This window comes from Lupinus angustifolius, chromosome LG14 (assembly GCF_001865875.1).
Source record: "Lupinus angustifolius cultivar Tanjil chromosome LG14, LupAngTanjil_v1.0, whole genome shotgun sequence".
In the NCBI taxonomy this organism is placed as follows: domain Eukaryota; kingdom Viridiplantae; phylum Streptophyta; class Magnoliopsida; order Fabales; family Fabaceae; genus Lupinus; species Lupinus angustifolius.
This window is the reverse complement of record NC_032022.1, coordinates 13,283,510-13,304,253: the sequence shown is the minus strand read 5'-3', so window position 1 is coordinate 13,304,253 and position 20,744 is coordinate 13,283,510. Positions and strand designations below refer to the sequence as shown.

Below are 20,744 nucleotides of genomic sequence, written 5' to 3'. Positions count from 1 at the left end.
TTGCTTCCTTAATGTTATTTAATCTTATAAGATGTAATTTGTTAAAATTAATTGATGAAACAGTTTGCATTAATTGCTCCATTGGTTCCCTACAAATTGTAATCTTTGTTGCAAACCTGTAATACATCAGCTACAAATGGAACTACAATGGAGGAGGATTAAATGATGTAGCAAAAGGAAGGTATTGCAGGGAGAGAGTTGAAGGTATCTGTTGTAGGAACTAAACAAATGATTAAGTGTATAGGATTAATGAGAATTTTCTGATACTGATACAGTTTATGGAAGAACTTAATAAACTTTTAGTATATAGGGGTTAAGAAATTTTCAGCAAAGATTGTGCTCTTCAGTTACCACTCCCATACCCCTGAAAAAATATTCAGTTGATCTACAGGCAAAAAAGAAATGTTTGCTCAACAACAAAAAGAGGGTAGGACCGTGTTGGTGTAGTAGTATAAGACTATAAGCCTTGCCATATCCCACGAAAAACTAAAATGTCAAGAGTCTGATTTCTGGGAGTGACACACTTGGGAGTAACAATCACATACCCGAAAGGGATTAGTTCTTTACCTATAGAGCGAGGAAATACTATTTGTAGTATCAAAAAAATAGAATAGGTACCACACTACAAGGAGACAAATCTCATTGCATGATTACAAATTAAAGTTGCAACTTTTGACTCATTAGTGCACAGTTTACAGCTTCACTTACTTATGTTATGGGTTTCCTTATTTAAGCTATACTTTATTGCAAAGCTTTGCCATCACTGGAACTGTTTGTATTGCGATGATTATTAAAATTGTGAAATTGAATTGATCTGTAGAATAGTTTGATATGATACATATGTAGAACATGTCAAGCATACAGCCTTCAGTAACAGAAAACAGAAACCTAATTAACCTAAATGATCATCTAACAGTAATAGTATGAAACAATTGAAATGAATGAAAGTTTTGCAGTGCCATTCTCTTCCTCTCTTGAATATGTAGTGAGTATTATGTGTTTAAACAGTCATGCTAAACTATCCACTGATATCCACCGTGCAACTTCGATCCCAAAACAGCAAACAGAAAAATGCGGCATAGCAATATACACAATCCACTGATATTATGTGTTTAAACAATGAAAGTAAATTAGCTACAGATGTAGTTAACATGATAACTACTGCAACTAGCAATCCATACCGGAAAAAAATCAGTGAGCTAACACTTCAAGGAACATGGAATTGAACACACGAAGGCTCGTCTAACATATCATGAAAATGGTAAAGAATGTATCATCGTCGTTCTTAATCTTACTCAAGATTATCAAAAGCTGTCACCGGAGATATTATCATTATTTGACCATCTTCTAAAAGCACAGGGCACAACATTCCAACTAGCTAAAAATCCAAATTTTGTCCTCAACATTGAAAACCGGTTGTTATTGTTGTTACTACTTGATGCTGCAGTATCATCAGCCAAGGTTGTTACTTGGGCAACTATTGGATGAGGAAACACTGTTGTACTTTCTTCAACTCCGCCACCATCACTACCACTTCCATCCAAAGCTTCACTTTCAACTTCACTGAAATCAAAATTAAACCCGAAAGGACCCCTCTTTTTGCGCAGCCACTCCACAACTTCGCGGCTAACTTTACTGCATTTCCTAACCTTAAGCTTAACCAAATTGGGACAACCAAAACCAAAAGCTACAATCCCAGAATTAGACACAGGGCAACCTTTAATACAAATCTTCTTGAGCGCCAGAGATTTCGTAGCAATGTACTCAATCTCAGCATCACCAACTGTTCCAATCCCACAAAGAGCCAACCTTTCCAAATTTCGACAATTAGAAACAACCGCCTCTAACCCTAGACCGGTTGGAAACATAGCAATCAGCACAAGCTCTAACAAATTAGGACAATTTCTTGCGACCGCGATCAACGCATCATTGCCAATCCTATTAGTCCTCCACCCATCAATGTGAAGCTTCTTCAACATCGTGCACTTTTCGGCGACATCAATAATCCCTAAATCCGAGCATTCAGGAGTTTTCACAACATGCAGAGTCTCCAATTTCAAACACTTAGATATCCCTCTAAGGCCTAAGTCACTAACCTGAACCTTCTCAAGATGAATCTCAACCAATCCAGGGTTCAATTTCCCCATATCTTCAAGCATCATATCCCAATCCCCCAAACACCGAATCAACTTCAAACTACGAAGCTTCTTCGCGCCAATTATAAGTGGCTCAAAGCTTCTTCCATTAACAAGCTCCTTCAGGCAAATCGATTTCAACGAAGAGGGAACCGAAACAACACCGTTATCTACAATTCCGGTGCTGATGTCATCATCAACGCCGCGAAGCCTTATAATGGAAAGCTCTTCGAGGGAATTGCAATGTTCGATCAACGCGTAAACACCTTTCGCCCCAAAAATGCAAGAACCGCAAGAGAGTTTCTTCAGATTCTTACAATTGTTCGCTAAACCTACCATTCCAGCCTCCGTGATCTCTCTACAACCGCGAAGCTTGAGGCGCGTGAGGTTACGGCACCAGAGCGAGATTAGGATCAAAGCGTCGTCGTTTATGCTCGTGGATCTTCTGTCGCAACGTAACGCAAGCTTCGTAACCGAGTGGAACCGAGTAAAAATAGAAGGAACGCGGTTTATGAGTTCACCTTTCGCTTGAAGCGAGAGACGGTAACGGCTTTCGCCGTCAACGCGTAACCACCGTTTGGAAACGACGGAGCAGCGTTTCCGGTCAACGGAGGTTAGTAAATGGAAAATCATGGCAAGACATTCGTCGGGGATGTCGGAAGTGTAATCATGGGGTCCTCCAGCGGTGGAATAATCGTCGTCGGAAGAGAAAGAAAGTTGCCGGCGATAGGGTTCCGGCGAAGGAATAGCGGTGGAGGGTGATTGACCCATTAGAAAAAAGAGGAATATGGGTTAGTGGGTATGAAATGAAATGAAGAATGAAAGTGGAAGAGAGAGTATTTATTAATAAAGTGGTAAGAGGGTGAAACGCGTGTCGTGGCAGCAAACACTGAAGACGAGGTTACCGTATTGTTTCGTGCGCCATAGTCAAAGGTTCATCCACCGTTGAAGGTTGAAAATTGTGACTCATTGTTTTTGTACAATTTGATTTTTAAAATAACAACAGATGATAACAAGAATAGATTTTTTTCTTGAAACACATTTATTTTCTAGATATATTATTTATATGTATTGATTCATAAGACTGACACTTGTTGAGAGGAGTAACTATGTATTCTTAAAATGATTAGTTTCTTTCCAAAAAGAATAAGGATATAGTACCAAAAAATTTGTTGATGAAGATTATTTCTTCTTCTTAAAGCACATTTATTTTCTAAATATATTATTTTTAGATGAATTTATGGAAAATTCATTAATATATCCCTTTAAGGGAGATAATAACATAATTAGATTCAATTGAATGTAGTTTATTAATATTGTCTTTTGACCAAGTTACTTTTGTTTTATAACAATTTTTTATTGTGTATTCAATTATTTATAGGAATATAAAGAGTAAATCATTATGATAGTCGCATATAATTAGTTATGCTACACACAAAAATATTTATAAAGGTCTAGTTTCTCTAATAGTCAAGAATCACAAAAACATATGATTTATTAGCACCCGTATAAATGTTCACAAAAAGGATATTCACATATTTCTGAATCTATTTTTTAATTTAATATGTTCAATATATTCATATTTTTTATTAATTTAGTATATATTATTTATTTTATGATTATTTCGTAATAAACTTTAGTGTTAAATTTATTATTATATATTATTGGTACACATACTTATGAATAGGTGTAGATATGGATATAAAATTTAACCGATTATCATCCCTACTAATAGTCATAAAATGTTTGTTTAAAAGACTATATTACTATCTCTTATAATATGTTAAAAACAAAATGATATCTTTCACAAATAATATTTTAAGAAAGTTGTTAATACCTTTTTATTGTACTGTTGTTATAATAAAACAACAATAAACTTTGCATTGAAATATAAAATTTGCCGTATTTCAATATATTGACTAGATTCTTTTTTACGGCAATTTTTAATTGCTATATATTAGAATATATTTTATTTAGACAAAGTTATATGATGGAGAGGGAACAGGAAAACTATTCAATTATCAGATTTTAAACTCATATTTTATATTTTATGAATCTATCGATTGAACTACATCTAGAGCAATGTCACCTTGAATCATTGATTCACAACAACTACAAAAGAAGATTAGGAATTCTGGTATTGGTTATCATTTTTTAAATGTAAACTACACAATTCTTCTTCAATTTTGTTAACCATTATTTTAGAAGTAAAGAAAATGAAATTTGTATTTTATATGATTCACGAAATAAGCAATACATTTTTTATACCAATAAATATTTCGCCTTATTTATTGTATAAACAAATTTGATATGAATACTTGGATAGTTCTTCTGCAGAAATATTTTGGTGCAGCTCTATTCAAAGGGGTAAAAAAATTACTAGCAACAAAGAGTGGTAGATTTAAGAATAAAACATTACAAAACCCCTTTAATTGTACTAAATGGAATCAGTTTATCTTAACACCAATTCCATTAAAACAAATTATTTGAATCAATGGTTTCATGGCACACCATCTTAACTTCAACTTAGTCAATTAATTTGACAAAGCTGGGAGCCCAATTAGCAATAACAAGGATCACAAAAATGTAATGCAAAGTTTATGCTTTGTACATAGCAAAAGTCTCTGAAGGTTCTCTAATACTACATTTCTTTTCTTTTTGGCCTAGAATTCTATATTGTCTACTCTTCTTTTTATTCATTGTCTGAGATTTATTGCATGCAACAAAAGTTGTGGTGCCCAGGAATTGCAACAAAGCCAAAGTGATTCCCTAGACTCATTTACCACTACCAGAATCCTTAATGTATGCAGCATGTCTTGCCGAAAGAAGTTTGATCAGGGGATTCTCCACATCGTTACCAGAATGACTGTTATCGCGCTGAACAATAATGTTCTCAGCACGAGTGACAACGACAACTTGCTCCTTGCGAGTTGTGAGTTCATTTGCAACAACTGCATGCATCTTGTACTTCTCAAGAGCTGTAGCGGCCTTATTTAGAAGAATGTTCGAATCTGTCTCTAACTGTCAATCAAGGAGGAATGGTACATATTAGAAGAAGGTAACTTATATGCCATTACTTTTCTATGTTTGGAAATCTATTGTTGACAAATAGAAAAATAACCTCATTAACTTGAATACTTGATTATTATGTGGCAGGATTTGGTTACTGCCACAAGGGATGTAACTTCAAACCTTAAACAGTTCATTTTCATTTCTACATATGCTTAGTAGAAAGCATAGATAATGCAGTTCATATAGAAAAATAGTATAAATTACGATAGTCTAATCTTCTATATCCGCAGAAAGGGCGCTTGCTGATATGCAAGGTGTCCTCACATGGAAAGTTAAATTAAACTCATTGTAGTGCATGTTCTTTGAGCAAAACACTTGACTTCTCATAACAAGTCATTTTACTACCAAATTCAGTAATGATTGCACCTAGTATTTGTGAAAATGATATAGGTTTACGTAGATTTTTTTAAAATACTATCAATACCTTGAATGATACACAGAAAGCCAAGGGAGCCCAATCTTTCCTAAGCATTGCCAGCATTTTTGGCACTTGAACTAATTGCACGTCCAAAAGATGAGATCCTGACTGTATTTTGTGCTCTACCTGCAGGATTAACATATAACAAGTTCACATAACCAAGATAAGTAAATGTTATGATTGAAAGACAATGATATAGTACAGCAAGGGTCCCGTAGCTCAGTTGGTTAGAGCGTTGGTCTTATGAGCCGAAGGTCGCGGGTTCGAGCCCCGCCGGGACCATATTAAATTATTTTCATTTTGTCGACCCCGACTAGTGCGACAAAAGTTTGGTTGTTGTTGTACAATGATATAGTGCAACTTTTATGGTAATGATCGACCATGCTAAACAATTTTGATTTTTCCATAAATGTATGTCTGAACATCTTGACTTCTCTGCTGTACTTTATCAGTCTAAACCAGGTTATTTTTCAAAGTATCACCGACATATGGTAGATGAATACGGGTTACCATCTATAATAGTTTAAGGCATATCCTCCCAGTTCTAGGGTATTGCAAGCTACAGTTCAAGAAACAGTTCAAGTCACACTACCCCTCTACAAGGCATCACCACTCATAAATTCCATGACATATTGAAACAGAAGAAACAGTAGTTAAGTAGGTGTGTGCCATTTCCTATGTTTACAAATTATAAATGAAGCCGTGGACAAATTCTCCAAAGAATGCCTAAATCAAGCACAGATTTATCTTTGATGCAAGAAGCAGTGCAAGATTATTCTTGGAATGATAAATTTCGTTCACTTTAACCAACTAAAAATTTATTGACCAATATTAGGGTCAATACTAAAACTTCCATGGAATAAAGAGCTAACATAATTTCATACCATGTCCTTCCAAGGAACATAAAAGTCAGATACAGCAGCAGCAAGGTAGAACATTGCGCATGGGCCAAGACATCTCATTGAGGTTGCCACCAGTTGCAACATCTGCAAAATCAAAAAAGACAATTAACAGGGACTAATTTGCATCATCATATCTACTGATTGAAGATCTATAATTAAATTAAAATAAAACATGAAGTTGAACTATGTGGCAATCTGACGAACACATGAAGATCAAAAGACATAGTCCATCTGCATGGTTTATTTTTTAGTAGTGGTATCTCCGCACCTTTTTCCCCAACACCATTTTTTACACTTCACCTTTCTTTATATCTCTCACTTCCTATCCTGTCAGTCTGTCACATTCTCCCGACTCTTCCTATATCTCCCTTCCCTACACCTAAAAACAAGGTGTGGTATAAACATTTTCCTTGATTTTTTTAGTACGCACCCAGGCAGACGGAGGATGAGAGTTACAGCATATAATAGTTTCATTATTTGTTGCATCAAATGGGTACTCTCAATTTACAAACATGAAATAAAGCAAACCTGAAGATACTCAAATATGGTGTTGAAAGGTAGTTTTAACAAGAGCCCTCCAGTCACTGCCTGCGGTACAATGAAAATCCCAATGAGGCAACAAATATATCCAACTAATTTAGAGTTTACCATTAATTAAGAGAGAATAAATTAAATCACGGGATAAAAAACAAAAGATACATGTACAACACAAAATACACTCTAAAATCATACAGCATGATGATCTACGATAGCCCTCTTCACAGCTTCAGAATAATCCTCACGAACTGAAACAAATAACATAAATCAGATAAACTCAGACAATCCAGTTTTTTGTAAAACATAGCAATATAAAAAAAATTAGCCATACTAAAATGGCAGAAAGTTGCCAATTTAGTATAATTCATTGAGTAGCCTTCATCCTAGGACAAGAAAATAAAAAGCACATTTATGATGAAATTTTATGAATCATAAAAAGAGTAAGAATCATCTACAAAAATTGACCATGAGACAATTAATATCATACACCTGATCCCACCTAGTAGGAAAAGGCTTTGGTTGTTGTTGTTGTACAATTAACAGTTTAACACCATTGATACAATTACGAGTACGTCAGTCTATCAGGGTATCAATTGCATTGTAAAAGTTATCTCTAATGTGAAAAATTGATAGTGGCATTGAATCATTGATTTAATTATCTGTTAATAATGCAAGAAGAGAACAAAATGGAAACCAAAAACCTTGAATGTTTAACTCGTCAGTGGGCTCGAAGCATTCAAGTAAAGGATCATCGGGAAGGGATCTGCAAAATGGCTGAAAACTTCCCCTACATCAATAGTTATAGGAATCAGCAAAACCCAAAAAGAAACCAAGCGAACACATAATAAAACATAGAACAAAGTAAAATTTCAGGACCAGAATCTCACCTACGGTACAGAAAGATAACAGCATATCCCGCCTTAAGAAAATACCTGCAACATAACCAGCAACATATTCTCGTCAACAACAACAACCGAACCTTTATCCCACCTAATAGCGGGGTCGGCTACATGAATGGAACGTCACCATAATATTCTATCATAAATCATGTTCAACCGGATTAACAGAAAAGATTTAGAACAATTCTTCAACAATAACAAGGTAAAGTTCAACATACTCTGTGGATGTGGCTCCTCTATGACCTGAACTGAAATTATCAACATAGCGGACACACCTTTGTTCCAATGGAGCAGTGGTACCACCAGATGTTACACAAACAATTCTCTTAGAGTCTCCATTTTCTGAAGGTACCAAAATCAACCACAGAGTATAAAGGGAAATATCACTAAACAAAATATGCATTGTAGAATGGGAACATACCTGATTGTGAAGAATTGTGTTGAATGAATTGAACCAAATTTTGAGTTATTTGATGAGTATTCTGCAATGGAGGAGCTGAGTCAAAAAATGCTTTGGCTTGTGGTTCAAGAGGTTGGGATCCATTTGTTGCATCCATCAAAATGACCTAAGTTGACAATACAACATCAATAACAGGGTTGACACTACTTAATTTTGTTTGCAAGTTGAGTTTTGGAAGGGAAAGAAATGAAAAAAAAAGAAAAAAAATATAAGGTTTTCGAGTCATCACAACTGTATTTCAGCTGAGCATTTCATTTCAGCTCCTATTAAAAAAACTCAACTCACAAACAGACACATATTCCGGAACCAACAACACGGGTTGCTCAGAAAATTAGAAAAATGAGCAGGGAATGCAAAACCTGAAATATGAACCTTAGGAGTAAAAAATGGAGAAGATGAATGAAAAATGAAATATAAGGAAGGAAAGGGTAATTAATGGACTAAGAATGGATTGGTTCCTAGTCCAGCAGATTAAACTGACATTTGCAGATGAATTAATGGCAGCCCTTAGGTCGCATTTGGATAACACTCGGCCTTATCGAACCACTTAGGCTAATATGTCAATATTTTATTATTTACTCTCCAAGAAAACGAATTCAAATTAGTAATGTATTATGTATAAATTTTTACTCGTACGAATATAAATATTAAACTATATATCATGAATTCAATATTAAAAGTTAGATATATAAATTAAAAGTTAAAAACAAAGTGCTCACCCAAAAAACAGGAGGAGCTTCTAGGTGGCAATTGGTTTAGGTTAGGTTTATAGAGATTGCGTATATGAAACGCACCGATTACAATCATGAGGTAATCACACGTCGGCCTCAGAATTTGCAACATAAATCATTCAATTAAATATGAATTATAGCATATATATTTAATAATAATTAAATATAAATTATAGAAGATATAAAAAAATTACATTATTATTGTATATATTTTTTCATATATAATATGGTAGATTCTAATCCAAGGTTTTATCAAAATTAACTATATTATAAGTTTATGAATAAAAATTTAGCAAAAGAAATTGATTAAATGTGTTATTAGTGTACTTTTTGAGGCACCTCAATTGTGCAACATCATATTTTTCTCTACTCTAGGATCTTTATAATGACAAATTGTAATGGGGAAATAGATTGTGTGGCAATTTAGACAACTTCCACAAAATATTCAATTTATAATTTTTGGATAAATTCTTTATACTAGTTGTTGAGTTTGAAAACTTTGGTATTAAGCTTCTAAGGTAATTCATACCTTTCTAAAGTAGCACTGGTTGTTTTTTCTTTAGTCATTGATAATTATAATTAATAAAATCATTAACTTTATAAGGGGGTGTATGAAGTTAAAATTATAATATTACACATATCTTTTAAAAATTAAGTAAATTAAATAATCATTTGTTATGTGTAATTTCAATAAAAATGTTGTCATAGACGTCAAAAGGACTACCATTTTGTTCTTTTGTATTATAAGTTTGATAGGTTGGATATGAGGGTCGAGTAAGAAGTCTTCTTGGAGGAGTCGGGTGAGCCGATTTAAAAGATCAAGTAAGGGATCTCCAAGGTGTTTGGCTTGAACTTGGACTCGTTGGTAGAGGTACCTGAGAAGGTTCTCTGATAATCAAGTTAATATGAGATTGACAAGAGATAATAGAGTCAAGGTTAGAGAGCAATAGCAATAATGAAGAATGAATTAATTCTTCATTGTGGGGGATTCCCCTATTTATAGTGGTAGGATGCATAATGTAGCTTTTGGTGTGTATTGTTGACGTGGTCCACCATTTGGCCTTATTGAGGGCTACTTTATCCATGTCAGACAGATTTAACAGGATCGTCCTCTATGTGTAATTGACTTATAGTTTGTGGCAGGTCTCACAATTATACCGCAAGTATGTCCTTGTCATACTGGTAGGAGGTTAGGTAGAATATGCAGGTGGCATAACAATTCATCATTGACAGTATGTCAGGTGGGATGTCGAAATGGTGGTCCCTAACCTGGCCTAGTGGTCGGCTTATGGCAAGGTGTCTGGACATTACCATCTTGGTCAACAAAGAATACTCAGTTGAACGACATGGAACACCGTTACACCTAATTGGAACATGTTAAACAAATATGTTGAGATATTCTAAGTGTGAATGAAGAAGTCCCACATTGGACAAAAATGAATGAGTTAAAGAGCATATAAGTGGATGGACTAATAGACCTAATGCCTTAAGGTTTTGGATCAAGATGTGGTGTCAAACTCACTTATATGTTTTTTTCACTTAGCCCATGAAGGAATGTTGTAACCCATGGATAAAATCTCCCAACAAGTTGTAGCAGAATGGTTCGATGGCTCAACAGAGTATTGAAGCGACAAGTGGTCAGTAGATCCATGAGGGATCCTTGTGTCGAAAGTCTTCCTGATGAGAGGTCAAGGCGGCGTATTCCGTTGATGAAAGGATAAGCCAACGACAGTGTAAGTAAATAGACAGCTGAGCTCTAGTGTATCCAATACTCGAAAGGGAATTCACATTTGAGGGGGAGATGTTGGTATTGCAAGTGTGAATGAAGAAGTCCCAATTGGGCAAAAATGTATGAGTTAAAGAGCATATAAGTGGATGGACCTATAGACCTAATGCCTTAAGGTTTTGAGTCAAGATGTGGTATCGAACTCACTTATATACTTCTTTCACTTAACTCATAGAGAAATATTGTAACTCATGTATAAAGATCTCCAACAAAATAATCTATAATATTGTATATTGGTGAATGTATGAGAGTTTATTTTAAGCTAAAGTCCTTTTGATAGTTTGATAGGATCACTTATGTGGATTCATACTTAAACATAACTGAAATTAAATCCATTGGAAATGGCAATATAATTGTATATAAATGTGAACATTATGCACAACTAAAATATATAACTAATGAAACTAAAACTATAGCAAAAATTTAAAATATATTCCAATATAAACGACATCAATTAATTTATATTGCAAAAGGTTAGAGGTTTAAGTCCATTGTTTTTATTACTTGAATATAATTGTAAGAAAAATAAACATTTTTTAAAAAGAATAATTGTCATCAAGACGAGTTAATAAACATAAATCAAACTTGTTCCAAAAGCACAACAAATTAATTTTCCTAAATTCAATCAAGTAAAAATGAACTTAAGACACTCGAGCCAAATTTTGCTCATCCATAATTTGTTAGATAATGTTACTATTAATATATATATATACTATCATAATATTGCATTCTCAATAAATAAATTTAAGAGCGAAAATCATTTCATATTCGGAAATTTTGGTGTATGTGAATGAAAGCTCAAATGCCCATTAATTATTGATGTATCCAAATAGATAAATGGATGGCAATGTTAAAAGATTTGGTTAAGAAAGTAACATATTTGCTGATTTTCATATTAGATTATGATATTAGAGTTCCTTTATCTTCCTTCCAATATGTGTGGTTAATTTTGAAAATTGGTTGTTTTTATCCTTTTGAACCTAACTTGTTTAATAATAGAGAAAAACAAGATGCAAGTACATATATAAGTTTTATAACGTACAGATGTTGGTTCAAGTGTTACATGTTTAATTTCCCTTGAGCAAGGTCTCGAGTTCGAGTCATGTGAATGGAAAAAATGTCCGTTGGGAGAGTTAGCCCCACGTACCTGTAGATGTTCCCGGCTCGAACAGAATTGCTTCTAGTGCAAGGATATACGTGGGAAACCAAAAAAATATATAAGTTTTATATATTATTATTACATCATCAACTATTTGTATTTAATTATCATTACTTATAATGGTATAATGGTAGATGATATAATGATTATATAAATATATTTATATTGGTTTTTTTGGTACTAACAAAAGTACATCACTTCACTCTGTGATAAAAAAAACTAATCTTTTTCGCTGTATGTCTCCCACTAAATATAACTCCCAAGAATTAAAAGAGTTTTATACCCATAAACCTATATATATATATATATATATATATATATGATTACAATGTTAATAGTAAGGGGCTAGGAAAATAGAGAATTCAATAGATGGGAGAAAACAGAAAAGGAAACTATATTAAAATTTGAAGAATTGTAGTTATTAGTTTCATCCTCATAACAAAATGGATTAGTTTTTCCCGCCAAACTCAACGAACTAAACCGTTTTTCTTCTCTCAAAAACAAAATCTTGAATTTCCCGGGAAAATGGAGAATCCAATGGCTGCAGAAAATTCCGAATTCATCAACATGAAGTTCTCACCACCCAAACTCCCACCGGAATTTCCACAAGCTCTTAAAACCACCGCGCGCAAATCCGGAACACCACGGCCGCGCCGCCGCAGTGATACGTGGGTGGTGTCAGTGTTTGTGATTATCCAAATTGGAGTGTTCATAGCCACGATGCTTGTTAACGATTGCTGGACCAACTCTCATGGCGATTGCGCTTTCTCATTTCTCGGAAAACTCTCGTTTCAGCCTCTCCATGAGAATCCCCTGTTAGGTCCTTCTCAGTCCAAGTAATTCCTTTCTTTTCAATCTCTTAATTCATCAGATTTTATCTTTCAATGCTATAGCATTTTCGTTTTTAAGTCACATTCGAAGGCGAGATTTTAATTAATTCAGAGGCTTACATCATAAGAAATAACAAAATTCATTTTGTTTTTTTTTGTTGATAATTGTAGTTTAGAACATATGAATTTTACGAACGGTGTGTTTAGGCTTTATAATAGTGATTTTGGAAAAAAATGATTTTTTGAGAACTGAGAAAGATAGTTTAGTTAATTTCAGTTTTCCCAGCTTCTGGACTAGTATTCAGCATATTTAATCTTTCAATGTCATCGCATTTCGGTTTCCTCTGAAGTTTTTTCTTGATTCTACAATTTAGGGTTCCACTGTTATTTGGTTAAGTAACATTCGAAGTTAAGGTTTTAAATAATTCGGTAGCATACATCACTAACAATAATAAAATGGAATTTGCTTTTCCTGTAGTTTAAAGGTATGAATTTTAGGTCCGCTTTGTTTAGGTTAAAAACAGTGATATTACAAAGCTGATTTTTGAAAGTGTAACTTTTTTGAGAAGCTGAGAAAGATAGCTTAGTTGAACTTCGATTTTTTAACCTTCTCCCAGCTCCTTTACAAGTGTATGTTTATATATGCCTAACAAATGTACAAGTGTATCAGAAGCAACTTTTTATTTATCAATATGATCATTTATTGGTAAAAAAAACTTAAAACTAACTGACCATAATCTATTTGGGATTCAAGGTAATTTTGTTTCAGTAAAGGAAAATAAATTGGGTTCCATTTGATTAAGGATGACAAATTAACCTGCCATAGCTAGTGCAGGTTAGAAGAAATGGGAGCTCTTCGACGGGCATTTTTAACAAAGTATCATCAAACCTGGCGTCTTTTCACATTCCCATTTTTGCATGCTGGACTCTTCCACCTGCTCATCAATCTCTGCAGTGTCATCTATGTGGGAATTCACCTAGAGCAGGAGTTTGGATCACTAAGGATTGGTATAATCTATACACTGTCTGCTTTTATGGGTGCCTTGGTGGCTGCTCTTTTTGTCCAAAGCACCCCTGCCGTTGGTTCTTCTGGTGCTTTATATGGATTACTGGGAACATTACTTGCTGAACTTATTTGGAACCGGGAATTTCGTAACAATAAGGTGCTTCTTGTTCCCCTCATTGTCTTCTCTCATTGCTCTGCTTGAGTATTAATTAAATTTTGTTTTTGTTGAATGCAGGTTTCAGAAATAGTATCATTAGTCCTTATCTTTGTATGCAATTTCATCCTTGGTTTTCTGCCTTATGTGGATAATTTTTCAAGCATTGGAGGATTTATGTCAGGATTCCTCCTCGGATCTGTTCTTATATTGAGCCCTCAGCTCCCACAAGTAGCTCCAAGTAAAGGAGGTCTCATTGATTATGGGGTCAAAAATTACATCAAGTTAAAGTTGAAGCAAAAGCTGGACAGACCAGTTCTAAGGATTGTTTCTCTTTTCCTCTTCAGCTTAATGTATGCTGTCTATTTCTGCTTGCTTTGTTTTATTCAATTTAATTTGCTCTCTTTGGTCACTAGTGCTTTTTGGCATGTGTCAAATCTTTAGTTGAGAGGCTTCTTCTGTTTTCAGGTTGGCTGGTTTTCTTGTGGCAGTTCTTCATGGAATCAACATCAACAGTTACTGCACATGGTGTCCTTATATTGACTGTATCCCTTCCAAAAGCTGGCACTGCAAACACAGAGAAACCATTTGTGAGGTATACAACTTCCTGTTAGCATTTCCCAAACTAAAAATACCTAACCAAGTATCTATCACAAAGATGAATTTTCTTCTGAAAATTAGGATGGAAAGTGTACCTAACTCAATTATGAACTCTTAACAAACGTAATTCCATGATAAGTTTGGCTTTGTTTGTCAAATTGTTTATAAAAGAACTTAAGAATTACAAAAAAATGGAATGTCATTGCCAACATAGATGCGATCACTTGAAAATTTTCTTTTCAACATTTTTTTTTATCGGCAATTAATTTTCTTTTCAACTTGTTTACCTGGATTGGTGTAACTAGATAGTTTAGGTACCCTTCCAAATGTGTTGGCCTGAGGATAAGAGACTTAAAAGAGTATTCTTGTATTGGAGAAATAAATATTTATCAGTGCCTCATTATACATATTAAAATCAACAGGCATGCACTATATTAAGTTTTGTTAATTTCTGAAAGTTAATACGTTATGCTAATGTTAATTATATCTTACAACTGCAGACAATGGTGAGCAATGAACACATGACAATGACCTGCATGGATAATGGAAACTTCAGGATCTTTCCTTTCACCAACATCTCTGTGGCAAGGGTTAATGATTTGTGCAATCTAATATGCTTCTGAGGCAAGTTGTTTCAATAATACTTTTGCCCCAAATAACTGGAAATGCTGGATAGGTGAAGATAGCTTCATATCTTACCAGCTAGTTATATTCCCTATCTGAATATAGTCTAATAGGAGCTTAACTCATAGCTCGAGAAAACTGACCTGACTCAATTTGATGCAAGAGTTTATGGAGCTTGTATTAGAGAGTAAATACTTAATACCCACTAGGGTGTAGCATTTCAAGTTCTTGAGCCAAATGAATCCTTTTCATGGTTGTAGAAAATTGAAATTGTGTAAAAATAAGGGAGACTTTCATTTCCTTGGTACCCTTTTAATAACTAGATAAGCAACGATTTCACTTCTAATGACTTGTTTTTTCTCTCTTTTTATATTGAAGCCAAACTGTCATTTTATTTTCATCCTATTTTTAAACTTAGAGGAATAGCTATGACAGTTGGAACCACTTTTCTTGCTCTGAATTGTGGCTCCTTCTGTTTTCAAACTTCAGTATCTACCTTCTGCCATCACTACATAATTATATTCAAGGGTGGCTGTTGAGTATATAACTATATACAGTTATGCACCAGCAGTCGCAGCCTTTTACAGTTAAAGGCCATCAAATCACACTGCTGTAAATGAGTGCATTGAAGACTTGCAATTCATAGGGTATGACCTACTAGGATTTGCATTGAGTTTAAAATTTATGCACATAAAAGTGCAAAGCATGACGAGATTGTTGTAGATCCATTAAGTCAATGGAGGAGGTTTGTACATAGTACTCTTAGCCAAACCAACCAAGCAGATGGCAACTTAAAAAGCAAGATATAATATATTTTTTCAGTTTTAAATTCTGGAATTGAAAACAATTGCAGCCTGCAGGGCTCCACTTTTTATTTTTTTTTAAATTTAAAATCAGACCTTGGCTGAAAAGTTTAGCATTTTTTATTGGTCAATGGTACTGTCGGCTAAGAAAATACACATAATATACAGAAGGGACCAGTGTACCTCTAATGAAGAGCATTAATATCCCCAAATACTTGTACTGTGCATTATATGGTGGTAGCAGTCTTTACTCTTTACCCACTTAATACATACTTTATATCTATGTGCTGGAACAGCTGGTTGTTGCTATGTCAACTGATTCATCAAATTTTAAGTGGAATTCAAGTCCCCAAATAAACAACTTTGATGGGTCTAAAGTAACATGATTTTGGGCCATCACTGGGCCTGGGACAGTTATCTTAAAGCAATCGTCCTGAATCCTGAACAGAAAAAAAGGGTCAATATTTTCAGGCACGTATAAAAAGCAATATTATATAGAAGATTGGTGGTCCAAGAATGGTTGGGACACTCCTTATCAAAATAAAACTGTAGTATAAACAACAGCATCTCCACAAGGCATAATAAGCCTCATGCACCCAACACCATTCGGTGGTAACTATTAGTTTTGGAGACATGTGGCATCTTCTTATCACCCTGTCACATGTGGTAAAGGGTTGAAATACTTATTATTATAAGCTGAAGAAGGTAAATTCACTTTGATCAATATCACAATCATGAAAAGGGGCAGTTCCAACACCCCTGCCTGCCCCCATAAAAAGCCTTTTTAAGATGCCCCATTTATAAGAGTGTGGCTCCTCTCCGTTATTGGAAGGGGCGGGCAGTACATAGTTAAAATTAGGACACGTGACAAAAAAAAAATTTAATGCTCTAGATTTTTACTCCTTTTCAAAATAGATATTTAAGAAAAATTAAATTTCTCACTTTATCAGTATTAGAGGAATCCTTGTCTATTTATAAAGTCTAGGAGCACTAGCACTCCTTGCATTACTATAAGTGCTAAGTTGATTTCATTAGCTTTCCTAAAAATCTATATGATTATGGAAGCTCCCCCTTTTCTGGGGAGGAGGAAAGGGACTCAAAGATCACAAATAACAACAGTGGAGGGAAACCTGAAGTGGGTGAGTATTTGCTTCCCTACTCCCTAGTTGAACCAAAAAAAGTAAAGGAAGTAGTTCCATGGGTGTGGGAAGAATGAAAAGTCACAAGTGAGACACCACATCTTGAACCAAAATCCTTAAGATATTAATTTCATGGGTCTTTCCTACTTATAAAGTCTTTCACTTCTCTCTGCATATCCAATGTGGGACTTCACATTTGAATAAACCCAGCACAATTAATTTGTACAAGGTCAATTCTCCAAGCGTCTGACTTTACACAAATTGCTACAACACATGAAGGGAAACAAGAATGTATTAGTAATTGTGTCTTCTCTGTTAAGATAGTTTCGTTTTCCTTTTCTTGGCACAAGAGTTTAAAGTGTTTCCCAATCAATCCTAATCAGAACACTTGTAAGTCTCAGCTTGAATTTGATAATAAGAACTACACTAAAATGAAGAGAATCAAGTCAAACCAAAACCTAAAGCTAAGGGTGGAAACAGGTCAGGTCAGGCTTTGCCAGCTCAGCCTATATAGCACATAGGAGCCTGGGCCTGGCCTGTTAGTCTGTTTAAAAAAAATTTCAAAACCTAGGCCTGGCTTGTTTAAAAGCCTGGCCTGGTCTGTTAGCCTGTTTAAAGACCTATTATATTATATGTTCATGAAATAGGCTACCATGTGTAGATTTTAATGGGCTTATAGACTTATTTTTAGTTAGGCCCATCTAATTCTAATAATTAAATTATATTTTTATATTAATATTACACATATATAATAATATTGCTTATATTAAAATAGTATAATTTCAACATTCTTATATAATATAGCTAAATAGGCCGGCCTGTTAGGCTTTATAGGCCTTTTAGGTGGCCTAAAGTCTGGCCTGTTAAGCTAAATAGGCTTTTTAGAAAGCCTGAGCCTGGCCTGTTCGTGAAAAAAGTCTGGCCTGACCTAGCCTGTTATAGGCCAGGTAATAGGCCCCTGATAGGCGGCCTGGCCTGTTTCCACCCTTACCTAAAGCCAAGCAGAGGAACATGAACTAATCCCTTTCGGAGTTTGTAGTCTCCCAACAAATGTCACTCTCAGGAATCGAACATTTGACCTTTTGATTATTAATTCAATTTCCCACCCGATTTTCTAGGTTAACAATCATTCCTCTTTAACATTTTCATTTCTTAAAAGCTATAGTGTGGACCATCCAGTTGTATACATCTATTGAAGAGCATTATGAAGAAAGTGAAACATTCTTATGTAGAGACTTTATAGGTAAACATCATGGTGAGGATGTAATACTAATATGGCTCAATTGATGGGCCAAACAAGGATTAATGTAATACTAATATTATTGTGATTTCAGGTATTATTCACACTTCTTATTAAATCAACACTAATTGATCAAGTTTTGTATTATACAGAATTATTATTGTTATTATTATTGGTCTATAAGAAATGTAAATACATAATTGAGAGTTTAATTAGTCTCACTCTTAACATCAATACATAGGCTAAGAGAGGAGGAGATAAGGAGAATGATGGAACCATGAATTTTAAGACAACACATATATGCATAAATCAGAAGCATTAAACTATAACAATAAATTTATAATAAAAATTATTAATCACTCAGAAGTATTCATTACAACAATACTCAAACTAAGTCAAAACCTTGTCTTCCAAAAATGGAAATACCCACACAACTTAAAAAATCTCATTACCTATATATATTATCAAATATTATAGTAAATATTACTCATAGCATAAAATAGAATGTAAATCTATACAACCTTAGTATAAAGGTTTGTATATAATTAATATATCATCCACAATTTATTTGTATTATTTTTTTGAAGAATTAATGATAATTAAAAATGAACAATAAGTAATAGACTAAAAGTCTATAAAACTTTTACATAATCGGTGTATATATATTTTTTTGTGAAAAAGATATTAAATATTTGTTTTGTGCCACGGCTCCCAGCTAACCTAAGGTAGGTTCGTCATAAACTCAGGTGGGTCATGGCCTCTCAAATTTAGTATATTTGTAGCACTCATCTATGATTTGTTAGTTTTGGCAACCCTAAAAATGTTCTTCATATGATATATGTTTAGTTTAGTATGGTCCACTCAAATTAAATATTTTGCTATCTACACCCCAAGTGCACAAATACTCATACAATATATACATTTCATTTTATCCTCCTTCACTATAGGGTATTTTAAAGTAATTCCAATAACTTCCCATTGTTTCTTTTAGTTAAATTCATTGATTCCCACATGCATCACATATAGTAGCTTTCTCCTATTTAATTTAGGAAATGGAACCTTTACCATAGATGAACAAACAAGCCCTTACCCACTATCAGATCCTATATTCAGGACTACTTCTTTTAACTAAGGGACATTTAGACTCATTACTTGCTTGTTTGGTACGCAAGAAGGGTATGATTTCTTGATTTTTTCTATTAAGTATATGAAAATGGCAGCCTTAAATACATTACATTTGAAATTTGAATGTGCTGTAAGTTATTAATACATATTAAACTCGGCTCGGACTGACCGGTCAAATTGAACACTTGACCAATCCAAGTTGCTCTTCTAACCGGTTATGCACTAAAACTAGTATGAAGTTATTTGATTTAGTCAATTCGAACATAAAATTAGTAATTCAACCAATTATACTAGTTTAACTTTGTCACTTCAAATAGTTTTACCAAAAAAAAAAATTATTTTGAAAGAAACAAACTGATAGTTTTAATTCATTCATAATTGTGCTTATCAACATTATTGTAATTATAATTGTTATTTATTAGTGTATGTTAGAACAAACTTTGTTATTTGATTTAGTTTAAAACTTAATTATTTGTGTGTCTTGTCTCGACTTCGATGTAAAATATATATTGTTTAATGACGTTTTCAACTTATTTGACATTTTGTTATCATAAAATCTTTATTATTGGGTATTTAATGATTTAGTAAGATATTTGTGTAAATATAAATTTCTATATTTACAATAAAAAGGTATTAAATAGTGTTATTCTATTAATTTATTAGAATTTGTTTATATAAACTTAGTGAATTAGTTCAACCAATGATTTATGGTAAGTAACTTATTGACCTAATATCTTGACCGTTTCAATCACTCTTGCCTTTTCCTTTTAAATTTTCGGGAGGGTAAGCAGCAAACCCTGTTGATAGTCCATTATATAAAAAATTGTTAGATTTTTAAAAGGTATATTGGGTTGTTGTTATAAAAGAGTGATTAATGTTAAATTATAGTTTGAAATTAGTGTCTTGTTGAAAATTTGAAGTCCAATAGTCAATACATAAATGTAGCAAAGTTAAATATCCACATGTTGGATGGAGATATTATGTTATAACTTACTATCTCGCCTAATAATATATTATCACATAAGGGAGAAAGAAATGTTATAAGAATAGATTTTTTTTTACTAGCATAATAAGATGGAAGTTTTAATTGAACGGGATACGACAAAGACACTAATTTGGGACAA

The 20,744-nt window shown here is 33.7% G+C and overlaps 3 protein-coding genes and 1 non-coding gene across 6 annotated transcripts; 2 read left to right on the top strand and 2 right to left on the bottom strand.

Annotated features, from left to right (window-relative positions):
• On the bottom strand, window positions 1,121–2,952 carry LOC109326982 (F-box protein SKIP2-like). The gene has a single exon (XM_019559941.1). It carries the CDS (start codon window positions 2,904–2,906, stop codon window positions 1,305–1,307), a length of 1,602 nt encoding a protein of 533 aa, XP_019415486.1. The 5' UTR covers window positions 2,907–2,952; the 3' UTR covers window positions 1,121–1,304.
• On the bottom strand, window positions 4,608–8,885 carry LOC109326059 (phosphopantothenate--cysteine ligase 2-like). Of its 3 annotated transcripts, none has more exons than XM_019558704.1 (10): window positions 8,796–8,885; window positions 8,385–8,529; window positions 8,182–8,305; window positions 7,952–7,996; window positions 7,766–7,851; window positions 7,260–7,312; window positions 7,056–7,115; window positions 6,510–6,611; window positions 5,632–5,751; window positions 4,608–5,156 (listed from the first exon to the last, which is right to left on the bottom strand). In XM_019558704.1, exons 2-10 carry the CDS (start codon window positions 8,518–8,520, stop codon window positions 4,911–4,913), a joined length of 972 nt encoding a protein of 323 aa, XP_019414249.1. In that variant the 5' UTR covers window positions 8,521–8,529; window positions 8,796–8,885; the 3' UTR covers window positions 4,608–4,910. The 3 variants fall into 3 exon arrangements, with proteins under 3 accessions (XP_019414249.1, XP_019414250.1, XP_019414251.1); XM_019558705.1 differs by having other exon boundaries at window positions 8,783–8,863; XM_019558706.1 differs by lacking the exons at window positions 8,182–8,305; window positions 8,796–8,885 and having other exon boundaries at window positions 8,385–8,401.
• Window positions 5,834–5,907, top strand: TRNAI-UAU. Its single transcript has one exon. It is a non-coding gene; the product is annotated as a tRNA-Ile (tRNA).
• On the top strand, window positions 12,525–15,656 carry LOC109326278 (RHOMBOID-like protein 8). The gene is made up of 5 exons (XM_019558982.1): window positions 12,525–12,935; window positions 13,765–14,092; window positions 14,171–14,442; window positions 14,558–14,684; window positions 15,190–15,656. The coding sequence occupies exons 1-5, from the start codon at window positions 12,625–12,627 to the stop codon at window positions 15,310–15,312; spliced, it is 1,161 nt and encodes a 386-aa protein (XP_019414527.1). The 5' UTR covers window positions 12,525–12,624; the 3' UTR covers window positions 15,313–15,656.

Excerpts from the sequence above, each read along its gene's own strand:
- LOC109326982 (XM_019559941.1), bottom strand. The coding sequence starts at position 2,906 with ATGGGTCAATCACCCTCCACCGCTATTCCTTCGCCGGAACCCTATCGC.
- LOC109326059 (XM_019558704.1), bottom strand. The coding sequence starts at position 8,520 with ATGGATGCAACAAATGGATCCCAACCTCTTGAACCACAAGCCAAAGCA. Across the intron at positions 7,997-8,181 it reads AGAGGAGCCACATCCACAGA|GTATTTTCTTAAGGCGGGAT; the intron begins GTATGTTGAACT and ends GTTATGTTGCAG. Across the intron at positions 6,612-7,055 it reads CCATATTTGAGTATCTTCAG|ATGTTGCAACTGGTGGCAAC; the intron begins GTTTGCTTTATT and ends TTGATTTTGCAG.
- LOC109326278 (XM_019558982.1), top strand. The coding sequence starts at position 12,625 with ATGGAGAATCCAATGGCTGCAGAAAATTCCGAATTCATCAACATGAAG. Across the intron at positions 14,093-14,170 it reads GGGAATTTCGTAACAATAAG|GTTTCAGAAATAGTATCATT; the intron begins GTGCTTCTTGTT and ends TGTTGAATGCAG. Across the intron at positions 14,443-14,557 it reads CTTTTCCTCTTCAGCTTAAT|GTTGGCTGGTTTTCTTGTGG; the intron begins GTATGCTGTCTA and ends TTCTGTTTTCAG.